The sequence below is a fragment of the Podarcis raffonei genome, chromosome 13 (genome assembly GCF_027172205.1).
Source record: "Podarcis raffonei isolate rPodRaf1 chromosome 13, rPodRaf1.pri, whole genome shotgun sequence".
Taxonomy (NCBI): Eukaryota; Metazoa; Chordata; class Lepidosauria; order Squamata; family Lacertidae; genus Podarcis; species Podarcis raffonei.
In genome coordinates this window covers 8,422,501-8,440,245 of record NC_070614.1, presented here as the reverse complement: position 1 = coordinate 8,440,245, position 17,745 = coordinate 8,422,501, and the positions used below count along the sequence as shown (strand labels likewise).

Below are 17,745 nucleotides of genomic sequence, written 5' to 3'. Positions count from 1 at the left end.
GGAGTTAGGATGTAACTTAAAACATACTAAAACTGCTTTTTGCCGCACCAGTAATAGGTAAGGGATCTATCGAGCCAGAAGTGACCTTTTCGGATTGAGGCTTTTTTGCTCCACCCCCCCCTTCAAAAACGAAACAAAACAACTCATCAGAAGCATGCACATCCATGAAAGTTGACTGTTACCAATTTATTATAAAAAAAAATGGTAGCAATGTAGAATACAGCAAGATTTTGTGCTCACACACACACACACGGTGGACATTCCAAACAATATGGACATTTTTTTTGGGGGGGGGTGTAATATGGAAGTGGGAGAGGCGAACAAACAATAGCATTAACCAAAATGCCAGCAGAACACAGGAAAGCTGTTTAAAAGGTTAAAAATTAGATATCAATATTGTCATCTTAATATTGCTTTCATTATTGAACAAGCTTGACTCTTACAGAGGTTTTTTCCCCCCATAAAAAAAGGAACAACCAGAAAAACCAAGACGTGGCTGTTTCAACACAGACATACAGCCAAACCATCACACCCAGTATTTGCATACCTGATAGCAGCATTTCCCCCCACAGAATCATGTAAAAAACTACATGGAAGGAAACAAAAGCAAAAATATTATGGCAGTTGTCAACTGGTATTCAAACAAACAGATGATTAAATTACAGTTAAGATAAACACATAGGGATCATTAATCTACCTTCTTTAAACTTTTTCGAAACTGCTCAAATGAAAGTCACCAACTCAAGGGTCAAGTTTGCACATTTTTTGTTTTTTTGTTTAGCCGATGGGGATTTTCCAGTTCACAGCTTACTGCATGCTTAGAACAAAGAGGGTCAATTATAAATCCTTCTACACAATAAAGTAGGTAGACAGAGGAAAATAGAAGTTTACTACCTGTAAACACACATACAAGCCTTTGCTTTAAGTGACTGCAGTTCCGCAATGCATTATCTTCTATATCTTCCTCTTTCTCCTCTGTCTCTGTCCCGATCGCATATCCTCTCCCTCTCCCTGCCCCGATCTCTATCTCTGTCCCTTCTGGTATCCCGGGGACGATCCCTCTCACGATCCCGCTCTCGTTCTCGGGGTCTGCTTCTTCGGCCGCTGACAACTGCTTGTGTCCGACGTAGAAAGTCATCTACCCTCATGTCATAATCATGCTGTAGGAGACAGAAATGTTTTTATAGATCACCTAGTTTTAAAAAGCTGCAAAGCACAGGTAAGGCTGCTGGTCACTATCGCTTTATGATGCCTCCAGGAGCCTCTTGAATGCCAGACACTAGGTAATGCTGCAGGACAGGATATTGCCCTCAAATGAGGCTTAAGGGCTTCTCATGGGTATCTGGTTGGCCACTGTGGTAGGCAGGATGCTGGCCTAGACAGACCTTTGGACTGACCCACCAGTGCTCTTATGTTATTATGGACCTGGAGGCCTCAACCCTCCAACATTCCTTATGCTAATCTTTAAAAGGAGGATCAAAACAAATCGCAAGTGTAAACGGGCTTTGCGTTCAAATACAGTGGCCCTTCAGTTCTCGAATGGTAATCCGTTATGGAAGATCGTTCGAGTTCCGAAACGTTTGTCAACGGAGACGTTCAAGAACCTAGGTACCACTGTATCTGGATTCAACATGCACCTGGAGTGTAGTTTCTCTTTTGAAAGGGAAAACTCAAACCACATACAAATACTTCTTGCAAATCTTCAACAACTGAGACTCTCAAGGCTCAAACTAACTTGGGAGCATTGGCAAAAATATGCAAAGGGGTCCTGATGGGCATGTGCAAAAGCAACAACTTTGCAAAACAAGATAGGTTTTGCTCTTCGGACTCGTGTGCCTGCATTCTACTATTCATTTTGGCACAAGTGGCAGCTTTAAAATGTGCTCTTTGAAGGCTGGGACAGAACACGCACTGAACGTTTCAATGAACGTAGAGGCCTGACACTTAAGACTGTATAAAGGTCTCTTGACAGCGTAAGATCTGCCCATGACCCTTAACTGGCATGATACCAGCCCTTCTGGGCATACTTACCACCCGCTTATCCCTGTATCGTGCATCGTGTGGAATGGGATGGTGCCCTGAGTAAGGAGGGTGAGCTTGTGGTGGAGGAGCGTGGTGTTGGTAATAAGGATGGTGGGGAGGCTGTTCCATACCCGGGTAAGGAGGCTAAAAAGAAAACGGTGTTATTCGCTTAAATTTCTCCTCCTTAGAACACAATCGGCATCAATGAACACTCAAATGCAACTGTAATAAGAAAGTGCTTCAAAGATTCAGTGGCACTTTGAGTGTGGCACGCTAAAATACCGTATTTTTCGCTCTATAAGATGCACCAGACCATAAGACGCACCTAGTTTTTGGAGGAGGAAAACAAGAAAAAAAATATTCTGAATCTCAGAAGCCAGAACAGCAAGAGGGATCGCTGCGCAGTGAAAGCAGCCATCCCTCTTGCTGTTCTGGCTTCTGGGATAGCTGCGCAGCCTGCATTCGCTCCATAAGACGCACACACATTTCCCCTTACTTTTTAGGAGGGAAAAAGTCAGTCTTATAGAGCAAAAAATACGGTACCTTATAGTGGTTAATAACTAGCCCAAACTGTACACTTAACCCCACATTTCCACAACCAGACTCAGGAGGAGGTTGCAGCGACTGAACAGTGTAGTTTGTATAGGTACAAACATACTATGCACACGATTCTCCGTCTGGAAGGGGTGCCCGTACCTTGTGCAGAATTAAACTGGCAGTGGGGATATTCACCATGCCACTGTGGGCCATGTTCTGCAAGGTAAAATAAAAGGCTTCCAGAATGCTAGGGAGGGTGAACGGGGTGAGGATTATCGCAATGCCAAAAACATGCTCTCAATGTTACAGCCAAAATCAATATGCATAAATTTGCTTTGAACTGATTGCAAAAGCAGGTGGGAGGCTGGAGCCGAACAGATATTGTAGTTTGACACAAGTGTCTTGATACCAAACCCACCCAGAACATTGAAATTCAATGTTATTACATAGATCAGAAGCTTACAAACTCTCCTGTCTTGGACCACTTGAAAATCGCTGAGGGTTTTGGCGACCAATTAATGATTTTTCTGCCTGTTGTAGCCACTGTAACATAGCTGTCAACTTTCCCCCTTTTTTAAAGGGAAATCCTATTCGGAATAAGGGAATTTCCCTTTTTAAAAAAGGGAAACGTTGACAGCTATGCCCTGTATCCCTGTGCTAGATGTTGTATGGTTGTGCTGTCTTCCATCTCCAACCACAAATCCAGACACACTGCAACAGTTTGGGAACTTCTGAGATCGAATGGTTCATTTACCCGGATACTATCTAAGTGTACTTTACAAGTGGGGCCTGCTGTGGTATACCCTCCTTCCTAAAGAAATCTTGCCTGCCCTGGGTTCCATGCACCCCAAACAGACCACTCCAGTCTGCATTCTAGGTGCAGCTTCCCCACCAGATTCAGTTTTCCTTTTGAAGAGGTCAGCTATTAGGTATGCAAAGTCCTCTTTTAGCCTCCTTTGGTTTGTGCCCCCCCAATTGTAAGTAAAGGTAAAGGGACCCCTGACCATTAGGTCCAGTCGTGGCCGACTCTGGGGTTGCGGCGCTCATCTTGCTTTATTGGCTGAGGAAGCCAGCGTACAGCTTCCAGGTCATGTGGCCAGCATGAATAAGCCGCTTCTGGCGAACCAGAGGAGCGCACGGAGTGGTACCTATTTATCTACTTGCACTTTGATGTGCTTTTGAACTGCTAGGTTGGCAGGAGCAGGGACCGAGGAACGGGAGCTCACCCCGTCGCAGGGATTCAAACCGCCGACCTTCTGATCGGTAAGCCCTAGACTCTGTGGTTTAACCCACAGCGCCATCCGTGTCCCTCCCCCCAATTGTACTTCAACAGTATAAGGCTTGCAGATTTCCTTCTTTTTTCTGTGGCCTTGTTTCGCTACAACTTTGGTAGCCCCCCGACATCATTCTTTCATATTGCCTGCTCTTTTCCACCTGTGCTTCTTTTATACGTAGCAAATCTTTCTTGCATGCATTTAAGAGCACGACTCTACGCTTATATCCTGGCTTGCAGGATTTCCTAGTGGCTTGCAGTTGGACGCCATGAGAACAGAATGCTGGACTAGATAGGGTTTGGTCTGATTCAGCAGGAATCGCTTGTCATTTTTAGATCCCTAAGGAAGTTCATAAAAAAAAAATGAAACTACCCTTATCATCGTTACTCTAAGGAATGCATTCAATCAAATGCATGGTCAAAAGTAAAGTGCATTTAAAAATACAAACCATTGCTTGCCAGGGTGGCGGCGGACCCATGCTGTGGAATTCTCTCACATAATCATTGTAGGACTGGAAAATAAACACATACAGGGAACGTCAAAAACACTGGCAGCATTAAAGCACCTGCAGCTACAGCACACGAAAAGGCAGACACTTACCCCATTTAAAAAGACATCTCTCCGCACTCCTGAAAATCGTCTGTTGGGAATGAGATTTGTGAATTTAAACACAGTGCTAAGTTACCAAAGCATAAAATAAACAAAGACTAAAGCATCTCTTACCTGTCTGCATCTTGGTATCTGGGATCCTTTATATAGCCTGTTTAAAATCAAGCAGCATTATATATCATATTTACTGCTATAGCAATATATAAACAGAAATTAGCATCTTTCCCACAAGCATGCACCTGCCTTGGCAAAGAGAACAAGGAAAGGTAATTCTGCTGTTCCCAAAGGTGGCTTCAACAATTTGTGTAAGGAGCTTTAAAATGTGCCGAGTTTTTCTTTATAGCAGAATAGAGCAGACTCCAGTAATTATCTAGCTATTGGATAAAGAATGTTGAATCTGGTCATTTTAGCTTGATGCCAAGATTTAATCTAAACATCAACAAAAGTACAATGTAGCTTGTTTTGAGGAGATTAAGACATACCTACATATTCACTCATATAATAGAAGGACATTTATAACATTTTTGTCTCTGCTCTAAGCTAGATCCCCCTACCATGTTCCAAGAAGGGCACCACTATCCCACACATTCCGTTAAGTCTTCCTATTCAAAATGAGCTTTAACTAGAGCCCTGATGCACCCTCAAAGCTTTATTTCAAACTTCACATTCTACACAAATTCAAGATTGTTAATACACAAATCTGTACGTTTGTGCAAATGTATTTGCATAACGAGATATTAACCTTGTCTTTGGTGAAACTCAGGGGGATAATCAATCCTTGGTTTCTTTCTGCTGTTATGAATATCATAATCCTCTGGTCGACGCCTACATAAATTAGACAATAATTAAACAATTGTTTGGAGCAACCTTAAAGTAAATACCTTCAGAAGGAACAGGAGGTAACCCAGGACGACTTTCTGGGAGGTTTCTGAAGTCCCAGGCAGCTGTGTGAGCCTTACCAAATTCACCGCTCAATCCTTTCTTGCGTTGATGTAAATATGCTTAACTGGCATTTTATGGTTGCAAAGAACCTGAAATCCTTGACTCAGCCATACCTCTTAACTCCAACCTATTTCTTTAGGGCTTACTCCCCGTTACACACAGAACTGCAGCCATAAACCTAATTTAACCCTACTTGTAACTTGTGCAATTGCTATATTGATGCTCGCCCTACAAGCACAGAGCCACACAATTTGGATACATCATACGGACGTGTTCCAAACCTCTAAATACTCTGCCTCACTTGGACTGATATCATTCGGACCCATCTCTCTCTCTCTTTCCCCCCGCCCCAACTTTACATACAAAGATTACTAGCCAGGAAGGACCTTTTACAATACGGCCTATTCCTATGTTCTCGAGATTAGAGCTAAGAGAATTTTCAAAATTCATATTACTAGCTGAAATGGTTGTGCTTTCCGAAGAAGGTATCTTCCAGCTGCCAGCCTGGGTTTCTCCTTCGCTCACCACCAGCAGGTCACCGAATGCCCCCCCCCAACCCTTCAAATACACCATCAAAATGTGAAACAATTATACATGCCATAGGCAATTACCCCTCCCTCCTCCCCAACTACCATTAAAGTATATTGCATTGCCATTTTTAAAGCAAGTATCACAATTCTGAGCAAACAAAGCAACTGTATGCACAGCAGAAACAGATTTAGAAAATAAGAGCTGGTGTAAAGAATAAACATACCGCTTTCTTGTAGTTTGAGTGTGCACTTACGACCGGTATAATATATGACAGTAACAGTTCATATAGTAGTCCAACTACTGACTTTAAGCTGAAAGCCACATACATAAATGGAGGCCCTGGCAGGCTTGAGAAGGTGTGGTGGTGTTATAATGTATAGTTTGCAGTCCATTGCAAAACCTTCACTCGTAAATACTTTATTGCACTGGAAACCTCTTAGGCTTAACTTCAAAAGCCATCGCTGCTCAGTCCTCTTATGCCCAAAGAAAGGGGGATGCTGCCAGGATATTCCTCCTACCTACAGGTTACGGTGTCCTTTTTTTTTTATAAACAGCAAGGATATGGGGACTCGGTGGATATCTGTTACCTACCACAGGACGTTTCCACAAACAGGAAACTGCAACCGGAAAAGGTTTCAGCCCAAACTACACAGTCTTTAGCGGAAAGGCTTTAGATTTATCAGAAAGCAAAGTGGCTACACAGGGGGTCAGGGAATCGTGGTGGATATAGAAGGGCTTATATCAGTCCTTTGCAAAGACTTCTCCAATTCTGTAACAAGATATACCCCTCTTTTCTGGGGAATGTTGGCAAGTTCATAGAGCAGTGATCAATAATCGTGGCGATCCTCTAAAACCACTCTTAAGTCCACAGGTGCTGCCAGCATCTGGAAAGGTTGTGTATACAGACACAGCAACAGCCATTCTTTTTGGTTTGTTGCCGGGTCTCCAAGGCCACTTCCTCCCCCTTTGGAGAGAACCTACGGCTTCCAGAAGCTCAGCAAGATGTGAGAGAATATTTGGTAATGGGCTTAACCACAGCACGGTGATACAATTTGAGACAGTCCCAAACACGCTCTTCTTGAACAGCAAAATAACACAAATATTTTTATCCTCAAAATGAGGCGGTCATCTTCTGCAAAATTATAAGTGATCCTGATAAAAGTCCCATATTTTGACAAGGCTTATCCAGAGATATACCTGAAAGAAAAGGCTTTTACAAGATATTAACACATTTTTGAACACACAGACTTGCTCTTCCTCCATCTAGCCTGCTCATGATAAATCCGCTTACCTACACGAACAGATTATCTGCATTATCTGACCAAAGATCTAGTCTAAGCTAGGTTTACAAGAACGTATTTTCTGCATGAGCCAAAGGTCCCTGTTTTCCTCTTGAAAGTGACCAACTGGGGGAGGGGGGACAGTGTGAAATCCTCAATGAAGCCACAAACCCGTCCATGCAGCTTGATGTGAGGATTTTCTCTCTTCTTGATTGCAGGGAAAGCTTTTTGATGAATCACATTCCTCCATCACGTAATTCTGACACATGTGCCTATTATCAGTCCAAAGAACGTTTCTAACCTTCCCACATCTCGGAGTGGCTCTCGGCGGGATGGCCGTCCTCTTGACCGGGGCTGAGAATGCATTCTTCTCTTGTGCCGCATTTTATGAATGACTTGATACAAGTCAATACTTTCATCGGGAGGGAATAGGAGACAAAGCTGGGTTCCGCATTCGGGCTCAATTTCCTGGAACAGTTAAATGCTCGTTTTACAAGATGAACTCTGAACGAATCCAAATTTTCCAAAGACAGCTTCTGCAGCCAACCAGATGGACACAACGAAGTATAACGCTTAATGACATGTTTTTGCTGATTTCTACGAGAAAGTTATACTAGAAACAGCTATAAATACCAACAGAGGGATTTCTAGAAAAATGTTACAGCGTAAGTAAGAAAGAGTTGTATCACATACCTTGTGCAACCAACATGTGTAGCCCAGAATCATGGATCAAAAGCTCACCGGCACAAACAAATAGATTAGGTAAATTTGTTTTTACGGAATTTTAGGACATATGCTGCCCATGAAGCAACAAAGAGTGCATATCTTTATTTTGTTAGCTATCGAAAATTGTATTTGCAGCATGCCAAATAGTGTTACAGCTATCTTTTTAAAAAGCACACTGAGATTGCAAATACCCATGCAAGTTGAAGGAAGTTATAAGTTTATGTGGGCTGCTTTTTCCACAAGACCTTACCTCCCAGTTAGTATAGCAGGAGAACAAGCCCATATTTCTCTCTCTCACAACAAACCCATTTTAGAGACTTGAGAACGGTGAGAGTCACAGTTCATCTAGATTCAAGGCCGCTTTTGGCAGAAAGTAGCCTAACAGTAGCTTTAATAAAGAATGGACTACACTTCAAGATACTTCAAAAGAAGATATTTTGTTGTGACTTTCTTTCTAAGAGGTTACTATTCATCATTTGTCTAGGATCTCTTTGTGCTTGGATTAATGGTGGCTGTCTTTCAAATGTGGACAACTATCAAATAAAACAAGTGCATTCCAAAATTTTAACTACTGGCCTTAAGATACTGAAAAGGAATAATTAACACAAATGACAAACCTGTCCATCACGTCCAATCTTTACTGGCTTATGCTCATTCCAAGGATTGGTCAGGTGAGCCGATTTCGTGAATGGCAACTCACGCCTAAACGTATAAGTGACATGTAATACATTTTGCGTATTTGGCATTTAAATTAAATCTTATACAAGGATGCTTTTACGGACTGTAACTTGAACAATAAAAAGAAAACAGAAAACCGTGAAGATGAGCATTCTGAACTGGCAGATATAAATATTATCAAAGTGCAGCTTGGAAGACCAATTGAGTTAGGTTCGTAATGCTCACCTTAGTATGAAGCAAGCATGACAACCCTGCAAGTTCTCTTCCAGAAGGAAACTTGAGCCTTGCCTTTGCACCCCACCCACCCACACTGTTTTGACATTCTGGCAGCGTTCTTAACACCTAGCATGCTGCTATTACATTCTAGGAAGTAAACAAACTATTAAAAAAAGTAGACTTCCAGCACTACTGGAAAAAATGTGGACTTCCAGTACAGTAGTAACGCTGGGAAAATGTTCAAAAGGATTAAGTTATCTTCACAGATTAAGAAACTCTTCTCTCTCTCTTGATTTAAAATTAAGACTTGGGGAAACTCACCCATCACTATTCTGAACATTTCAGGTAAGTGATGACAAAAACCAAGCCTGACATTCATAATACAGAATATGTGTTTCATGAGAAATTTGATTATTTTCAAGGACAAGAGAAAACCAATGCAAAACATTGAAAAAGCTAGACTTCAATGACAGGGTTGGGGATGTGAAGAATGCATCTTTTTCCAGCTCAACCTCTGGTTTCCCAACTTCATAGACTACTAGTCTGAAAGTCAATATCTTGAGTGTCAATTTCTGACGACATCCTACTGCAGCAGATAAAAAGGTAAAGGTACCCCTGCCCGTACGGGCCAGTCTTGACAGACTCTAGGGTTGTGCGCTCATCTCACTCTAGAGGCCGGGAGCCAGCGCTGTCCGCAGACACTTCTGGGTCACGTGGCCAGCGTGACGAAGCTGCTCTGGCGAACCGGCACCAGAGCAGCACACGGAAACGGCGTTTACCTTCCCGCTATAAAGCGGTACCTATTTATCTACTTGCACTTAAGGGTGCTTTCGAACTGCTAGGTGGGCAGGAGCTGGGACCGAACGACGGGAGCTCACCCCGCCGCGGGGATTCGAACCGCCGACCATGTGATCAGCAAGTCCTAGGCGCTGAGGTTTTACCCACAGCGCCACCTGCGTCCCTACTGCAGCAGATAGAGGCTCCCTATTCCCACCCTATACTTCAATGTCTCAAAATCCATGCATTAGAGGCAGCAATCAAGAGCCTTACATAATCAGTTGGGGGAGCACAGAATGCTAATAATGGCAGGTCTGTGTATGTGTTCTTTCTTTCTTTCTTTCTTTCTTTCTTTCTTTCTTTCTCTCTCTCTCTCACTCACTCACTCATTCACACACACACACTTCCAAGACCATGGGACTGAATTTAAGGCAATAATTTGCCACCTATGAAGATGATGGTTAATAACAAAAATCTCTGAAGCATGGCAAAAATGAAAGACAAAAGATATGTACCCTATTCATGGTAGGGCAAAAATAATCCTTCCGCTAAGACCAAAGTCTTTTAGAATCATAGTGTTGGAAGGGACCGTGAGGATAATTTAGTCCAATGCTCTGCAGTGCAGGAAACTTTTGCCCAACGTGGGGATCAAACCCACAACCCTGAGATTAAGAGTCTCATGCTCTACCAGCTGAGCTATCTGCGAACTATCTCCAGACTATGCAAATGGGTGGTAACCTATTGTTCCAGCAAATGAATCATGTCTATTTTGAGGATACACTTTGTGAACCTACTCAGAATATCCGAAAGCAAACATTACGAACCAGAATTTTCACATTTTAACCCTTTTACCTGCATATCCAATCTATCTTAAATACGCCTCCCAGCATTTTTGCACTCATTCCTGCAGGTAGCACCCAGTGTATGGGAGATCCCCCATGATGGGATTCTGAAGCCAGCCTTGCAAATCCTGCAAGAATCAGAACACTGCAATGAGACGACATAACCTAAACAACTTTGGGTTAATGTTGAGTGCAGGCATTCCCTCTTCTTTACCTTGGAATTTCCCACTCTCTCTCACAGAAAATATCAAGATAACACTCCTTGCTTGTCTGAAGGCAGCATTGAGCTTCTTCTCATTGACTGGGAGGGTTGACCAGACACCCTGTAGAGAGATGAACAGACATGTAAATTATAAAACCAAAACTGTTCAATGGATGCACCAGGGACACCTTGCACTTAGCTCAGTGCTAGAACACATGCTGGACATGCACCAGGTCCCAAGTTCAGTCCTTGTCATCTCCAGTTAAAAGATGACAGCTGAGAAAGATCTCTAACTGAGGTACTACCACTACAGGCAAGCCAGTATGACTGATACAGCTTCGTATTTCATAAATGCTCACATATCCAACAAAAGCTTGGGGAGGACCAGGAAAATCATAATCCATTAAGTTCAAAGCATTATGGAAAGCATTAAACAGTAAAAACAAAGCATTAACCCAGAATTTGTTGTTCCCTTTTCTTTCTGCAAGATTCAAAGCAGATTCAAAGTAACAGAAATACAGCTGGTGAGATGCTAACTAATTCTATTTCTTTGTGACAGGGTTGAGGTAAGAGAACTAATTAAAGGCTTGATAATTAAAAGAACAATTGCCCCTATTCCGTATTCTGCAATCAGAGCTTTATCTTCATAATGAAAGTAGTCTGTAAGTGCAATGTGGCATACCTTAGCTTTGGCAAGTGAGACGTTTTCGTGGTTGTTACTTTTGATAAGAAAAAATCTTGCATCTTGGAGAATGTATTTAAGTTTGCTAGTTTGGTCTGGGGGTGGAAACAAAGCAAAATGTAATTTTATTGGCATTTCCCTCTGCACCTCCTAAGTAAACACACAACACATATTTATAGCCCCTTTGTGGGACAAGCCCTTTTATATTGTGGTACAACTATTCTTCACTTCAGAGGGGCTTATATTGGTCTCCTGCACAAATTCCATTTTAATATATTGAAGCTATGTGACCAAATTTTGAGGAATTGTGCTGCAGGTCAGTAGCTGAATACCACATATTTCAGACTTGAAATCTGTGTCATAGCATGCAATGCTAAGCGTAGAAAGCAAAATAAGCTATTTCAAGTAAAAAGCTAATGCAACATCAGTAATGTTCCGATATGTTTGCTTCCTGGTTAATGGAGTAAAATACATTCCTGAATGAAGAACCTATGAAAATTTATCTTTCAAACAGCACCATTTCATTACTTCTTTGCTTGCCAATTCAGCAACAAGATATATATTTGCCACTATGAAGATGCATGCAAGAAGTAATTTGAGAGGCAATACAATTTGCTCACTTGAGTTAGTTCCACTATACATCGGAACATTACCACATTTGATGTATGTTAACAAAGACTTGACACAAGAGCTTGCAGTGGGAGCATGCATTAAAAAATTCGAATTTAAATTATACCTTTTTGGACAGCACGAACGGAAGATGATAATTTCTCATGCTTCTTTTCTGAACCTGTGTTTAGCCAAAGTACATTTGTTCAGATTGAGCCTTAATAGAGATACGATATAAATTCTACAGCCTTTTCACATACTATTTTCATTCATGACAAATTATTCCTCCTGACGCGCACCCACACACACACAAAGAATGCTGCTCAATGTGCACGAGGGTTTGTTTTGGATTTTTGGGTTGTTTCATTTTGTTTGTTTGTTTTGGTGGACCAGTTTTCTCTTCAGAAAACTAGTCAATGAATCATCATCTTCCAAGTTTTAAAAAGTGAAAATTCCACTTAAGCAACAAAATAGCATTAACATAACAAGAAAACCTACTTCCCCAAATTATTCACACAGAACATGCCAAAATACCAATTTTCACTATTTAGCTACATGTCCAATAGGTTTCTATGGCCCACTATTTATTTTGGAAAATGCAGTTCAAGGGTTTTGCTACAGATCATTTCAGTAAGATAAGCAATAACATAATAATACCTGCATATGACTCTGATGCAGAGCTTCCACTTCTATCAAAAACAATCGGTGAGATGCCTCTAGCTCTTTTTCTCGCCTTCTTTTTCTCATCTAAGACCATCAAAACAAGCAACAGCAGTACTTTTAAGGCCGACACCAAAAACTTTATCAGGAATGATTGCAAGAAGGTCAATACAGTTTACATTAGCTAAATGTATATTTGGCTCTCAACATCCAGAACTATCATCTCATTGGCCCTTCATTCTTTAGTCAGGATCCAAAGATCCATGGAGTTGTTTTGCAGAGCTCAAGGGAGCTTTAAACTTTTTTGCCTTGAACAGTAATATTCCACATTACATGGAAAGCTGCTTTTGAAACACACAGAAATTGCAAAAGCAGTTTCTGATACGGTATGGTGTGCACACGTGTGTACGAGTGTGAGGTCTTCACAAAGTCAAGGAATCGACTGGTACAGATCAATCCTCCTATTGGAGCCCCAGTATGCCCCTGGACCACAACGTTTATGCACATTATTAGAAATACAGCAAACACATCCCCCTAAAGCCTGATTTATACATTGCCAGGTATGTACGCTTGCCTCTTCTGCACACCATGGATGTGAACCTACTTCTGGATAACAGACTTGCTTAAGGAGTCTGTGCCAGACTCCCAATGAGGTGCAATGCTGATTGGGGTGTTTGCCATGTTATTCAAATGATCTAGCCATGTGACACAACAACCACACCACATTGATAACACTATTCCAAAGCTTCTGAAATGGAACTGTCCCTGTCACGATACTTGGGACAATTAGGGACACCAAAAAATAAAACGAGGAAGGCGGAGTTGGGAGGGACATCGCTTAAATAAAATGTGAATGATAATAAATTAATAGATCATAAGTATTTGGCTAGAAGTTTCAAATTCAGCTAAAACTCAGCTGCTTTGCTCTGATTTCTTTCCAGGTTTTTTTAAACCAGAATGTGCCAACTAGCTTTCTATACTGCTGGAAACACTGTTTCTTCAGTTATAATCTACTCTTTTAAAAAAATGTTTTAAAAAAATCAATTCTTTCACCACAGAAATACACCCAGACCAGCCTTTCTCAACTTTGGGTTCCTGGATGTTGTTGGACTACCACTCCCATCATCCCTTGCTGGCTATGGATTATGAGAGCTGTAGTACAACAACATCTTAGGACCCAAGACTGAGAAAGCCTAACCTAGACTGGTATTACAAACACTGGTCTATAGAATTATTCATGTTGAAATGTAAGTTGAACCTGTGAGACACACGGGTTTGAAGATCTTTTCTCATCCCCATGAAAGAGGCCCCTAAACGAATGTAACGTAAAGTACACCGCCAGAAAACTCATGTTTCCACTTCCATTCCTCACAGCCTCTGGCCAAGAGACCAGCACTATGAAGGAAACTGCTTAGCGAGACACTAATGAGCACCAGAGCATAGGAAAAGCCCTGCCGGATGAGACCAAGGACCCATCTAGTCCAGCACTGTTCTCAGCGGCCAACCAGATGCCCATAAGAAGCCCTTTGGACAAAAATGAACACTTTGCTGCTGCTGTGGTGGTGCTCTCTCACACCAGAGCCAATCATCTGCGGTACGATTTAGAAATAAATAACTGAATATGACAAGACCCAGAGCAGAAAGAAATGATATCAGCTACCTGATATATCCGAGCCCGAACCAGATCGGACTGACCCATCAGTAAAGGATGCAGATTCAGATTCAGAATCACTAGCTTCGCTTCGTGTGTCGTAATCATTTCCCTCCTTCTGATCCCTTTCATCTTGATCATAATCCTCTTCTTCATCATCTCCCTCTTCTTCCACTTCTTCCTCCTCCTCCCCATCATCGTCTTCCTCCTCTTCTTCTTCCTCCATCCCCTCCTCCTCCTCCTCCTCATTCTCTGTGTTTCCTGGGTCAGAGGATCCGCTACTGCCTGTTTCATGATCTGACCCGTACTCCTCGGAGTTCACCTCTTCTTTTGAGGAGTGACTGGACCTGCTTGGCTGTCTGTCCACCTCATGCCTTAGCCTCTGTTTAAATGAGAATAAAACAAACGCCTTACATGTCAGGATGCACAGAGTTCGGAGCAAGCACCTTAAAGAACTGGTGCATTTAATGACTGCAAAAGCCGCTGCTTACCCCAGAGGTATCTGGAGTGGAAGACTTGGCCCTTCTGTCAGCATCTCTTTTCCTCATGCATGCCTTCTCAGGCTGCCCTTTGTAGGTGTCCCTGGAGCTGCTGCTTGTCATACGCATCTTTCTGTCACCTTCTGGGCGCTTGCTCCTATCAGACCTTTGATACTCCTCATTCTTATATTCCAATACTGGCTTTCCTTTTGTGCTCACTATTCGCTTGTTGTTGCTAACGGATGAGCTTGGAGGTTTGGGTAGCAACTGCCTCGAGGAATGCACAGAAGGCTTCTGCTTTTTGCTCTCAGCTGTCTCCATCCTCTCACTTTTCCTTTTGGATCCTGAAATTTTTTTTTAGAAAAGCACCAACAAATTTTGAAATCAGCATTTCATAGTTACTTGATAGCATTAACAAAATGCTGCTAAAGCTATCTTCAGAAAACATGATGAGCAAACTTTTTTCACATTTAGCATGAGACAAAGCACATAAAGCTAGTAGGTTTAAAACCGGGATGTTGTGTTAACTAAACTGCCTCCTTGGAAATCCTAGTATCTCTCACTATTTAAAGATGAGAAAACTGATGACCAATGGCTGGAATGACTTAAAAGACCAAAACACAACTTAGGACAGCCCTTCCAAACCCTAGTGTAGTATCATTCCAAATGTTACTGGACTCACAACTCCAACTGGGCCCAGCCAGTATGGCCAATGGTCAGGGATTATGGGAGTTTCATTCCAATAGCATGTGAAGGGCGCCAGGCTGTGGAAAGTTGACTTGGGAAATAAGCTGAAATAGAACCTTGCTTCTGGCTTCCTCAGGAGAAAGACAGCTCCCTATGTATTTCTATAGCCAAAGAGCTAAGATTACATGCTTGAGGAAGGAAAACTATTTCAACTTGTTAATATTTTATAAGCAATGACAGTACTTGCTTTTTAGCAAACTGCACTGTTTTGTTTGGGATGCCATATTCCACGAAGGATCTCAAAGCCTTTAAAAACATTCAGATATGAAGGCTACAACCAAGGTATCGGCACAGCAGGTTCTTTGCACATATGTGACATGTCAATATTTTACTTTAATAGCTCACATTGCCTTTGAAAAAAATCAAATGTGGTTGGGAGATAAGGATACTTCAAAAGGAATTTGTGATGCAGAGCAAAGAACTCTTAGGAAAAAGAGGGGCTGCTCAATGGGCATGCACAAGTCTCTGTGCACCCTGGCAGCAGCCCTCAAGCTGGTTGGCTGATCTTGCTGTCCACCTTTTCAAAAGGGCACCCAACTAGTAAAGTAGCATACCCTTTTTCTCACTTTTATCTTGCTCACTGTCAGGGTTATACAGTTCATCATCATGATCAGGTGCATCAGTCAATATATCATCCAGAACATTTAGTTCGCCATCTGTAAACAAAACACAAGGTTAAGAAATGGCATTCAGAAGAGCTGCACCGTTTGCTTTAATGGTATTAGAATAGTGGAATTAGAACCACAAAGTTCTAGAGTTGGAAGGGACCACAAGGATCATCTAGTTCAACCCGCTGCAATGCTCTTACCAAGTGAGCTGTTAAAATGGTTTAAAGTGATACTAAAATCCAATACCCACACATTTTCTTTCAGCACTTACATCTGCCCACCCATTTCAAGCTTTTCTAAAATTAAGAGTGAAAACTGAATAGCAAGGCAGTTTTTCACAAGACTAATTTGGATAACTGCCAATCAAAACCGTTTAAATTGGGGAGAAGCAAGATATGGATGAACTCCCTACTACAGGTTTAACCAAATTCACTGACAAACCTCTCATCTATCTTTCAGTTGCACTAATCCCTAAACTACATAAGGGACAATTGACCTGGTAAACCTTATAGGCCTGCTTTAGACCAGGGGTCAGCAACCTAAGGCCCATGGGCCACAAGCAGCCCACGGGGGTCGTTCAACTGACCCAGGAGCCGCCCCCGAACTGAGCTGCCCGCTTGGCGAGTCCCCATGCGCTGCACTAAACCTTAAGTGTTGGAGTCCTGAATGACCAGAGCTCCATTTATCTCTCGCCATCACTGTGTTTCATTAACAATGCATACCATCTACACATTAGACATAGGACTGCAAGGAAGCACAGTCTCTTATTGGAAGACTGCCCAAGCCCAAGAATCTCTTAGAGTTGACTTTGTTAATTAAACCACCAAACATCTTGTAGTATACAGCTCTAGTTTTTGTGTTTGTAAACATTCTTCTTCTTAAAACACCCTAATGCTTTTAGGATGACAGGGCATCCCAAACAATTTTTCTGAGCACCGGTTCTGTTCTTGAACAGTGCACAGTGGTACCTCGAGTTACATACGCTTCAGGTTACAGACTCCACTAAACAAGAAATAGTACCCCGGGTTAAGAACTTTGCTTCAGGATGAGAACAGAAATCGTGCTCCGGCGCAGCGGCAGCAGGAGGCCCCATTAGCTAAAGTGGTGCTTCAGGTTAAGAACAGTTTCAGGTTAAGAACGGACCTCCGGAACGAATTAAGTACTTAACCCGAGGTACCACTGTTTTTTACTGGTGTGCCATTTAGATAGAAAATCTGTAGCAGTTTATCTTAAACAAGCAACTGTTATCTACTAGAGTAATTGCCAATAAATAATAATAATAATAATAAATTTTATTTATATCCCGCCCTCCCCAGCCGAAGCTGGGCTCAGGGCGGCTAACAACAATAAACAATACAAAAGTACAACACAAACAACACTCTAAAATCATTCATTATAAAATTAATTAAATTCAAGCCACTGGCCACTATTGGGCCAGAGCTCCGCGAAGATTGCCGAGGGAGGGAGTCAGGCTGTGCCCTGGCCAAAGGCCTGGCGGAACAGCTCTGTCTTGCAGGCCCTGCGGAAAGATGTCAAGTCCCGCAGGGCCCTAGTCTCTTGTGACAGAGTGTTCCACCAGGTCGGAGCCACAGCCGAAAAAGCCCTGGCTCTAGTTGAGGCCAGCCTAACTTCTCTGTGGCCTGGGACCTTCAAGATATTTTTATTTGAAGACC

The 17,745-nt window shown here is 42.2% G+C and overlaps 1 protein-coding gene across 5 annotated transcripts in view; it reads right to left on the bottom strand.

Annotated features, from left to right (window-relative positions):
* Positions 1-171: 171 nt before the first annotated feature.
* Positions 172-17,745, bottom strand: part of YTHDC1 (YTH N6-methyladenosine RNA binding protein C1) — a 20,741-nt gene continuing 3,167 nt past the window's right edge. The window contains exons 2-17 of one of the 5 annotated variants that reach the window (XM_053363340.1): positions 16,019-16,120; positions 14,730-15,061; positions 14,248-14,647; positions 12,585-12,674; positions 12,055-12,108; positions 11,319-11,413; positions 10,649-10,757; positions 10,445-10,562; positions 8,539-8,623; positions 7,497-7,663; positions 5,185-5,267; positions 4,557-4,593; positions 4,434-4,473; positions 4,282-4,344; positions 2,032-2,166; positions 172-1,160 (exon numbers count right to left, since the gene is read on the bottom strand). In XM_053363340.1, the coding sequence (XP_053219315.1) occupies positions 948-1,160; positions 2,032-2,166; positions 4,282-4,344; positions 4,434-4,473; positions 4,557-4,593; positions 5,185-5,267; positions 7,497-7,663; positions 8,539-8,623; positions 10,445-10,562; positions 10,649-10,757; positions 11,319-11,413; positions 12,055-12,108; positions 12,585-12,674; positions 14,248-14,647; positions 14,730-15,061; positions 16,019-16,120 (2,123 nt within the window). In that variant the 3' untranslated portion in view covers positions 172-947. The remainder of the gene's footprint in view (positions 1,161-2,031; positions 2,167-4,281; positions 4,345-4,433; positions 4,474-4,556; positions 4,594-5,184; positions 5,268-7,496; positions 7,664-8,538; positions 8,624-10,444; positions 10,563-10,648; positions 10,758-11,318; positions 11,414-12,054; positions 12,109-12,584; positions 12,675-14,247; positions 14,648-14,729; positions 15,062-16,018; positions 16,121-17,745) is intronic. The other 4 variants (XM_053363341.1, XM_053363342.1, XM_053363343.1 and 1 more) reach the window with 4 other exon arrangements.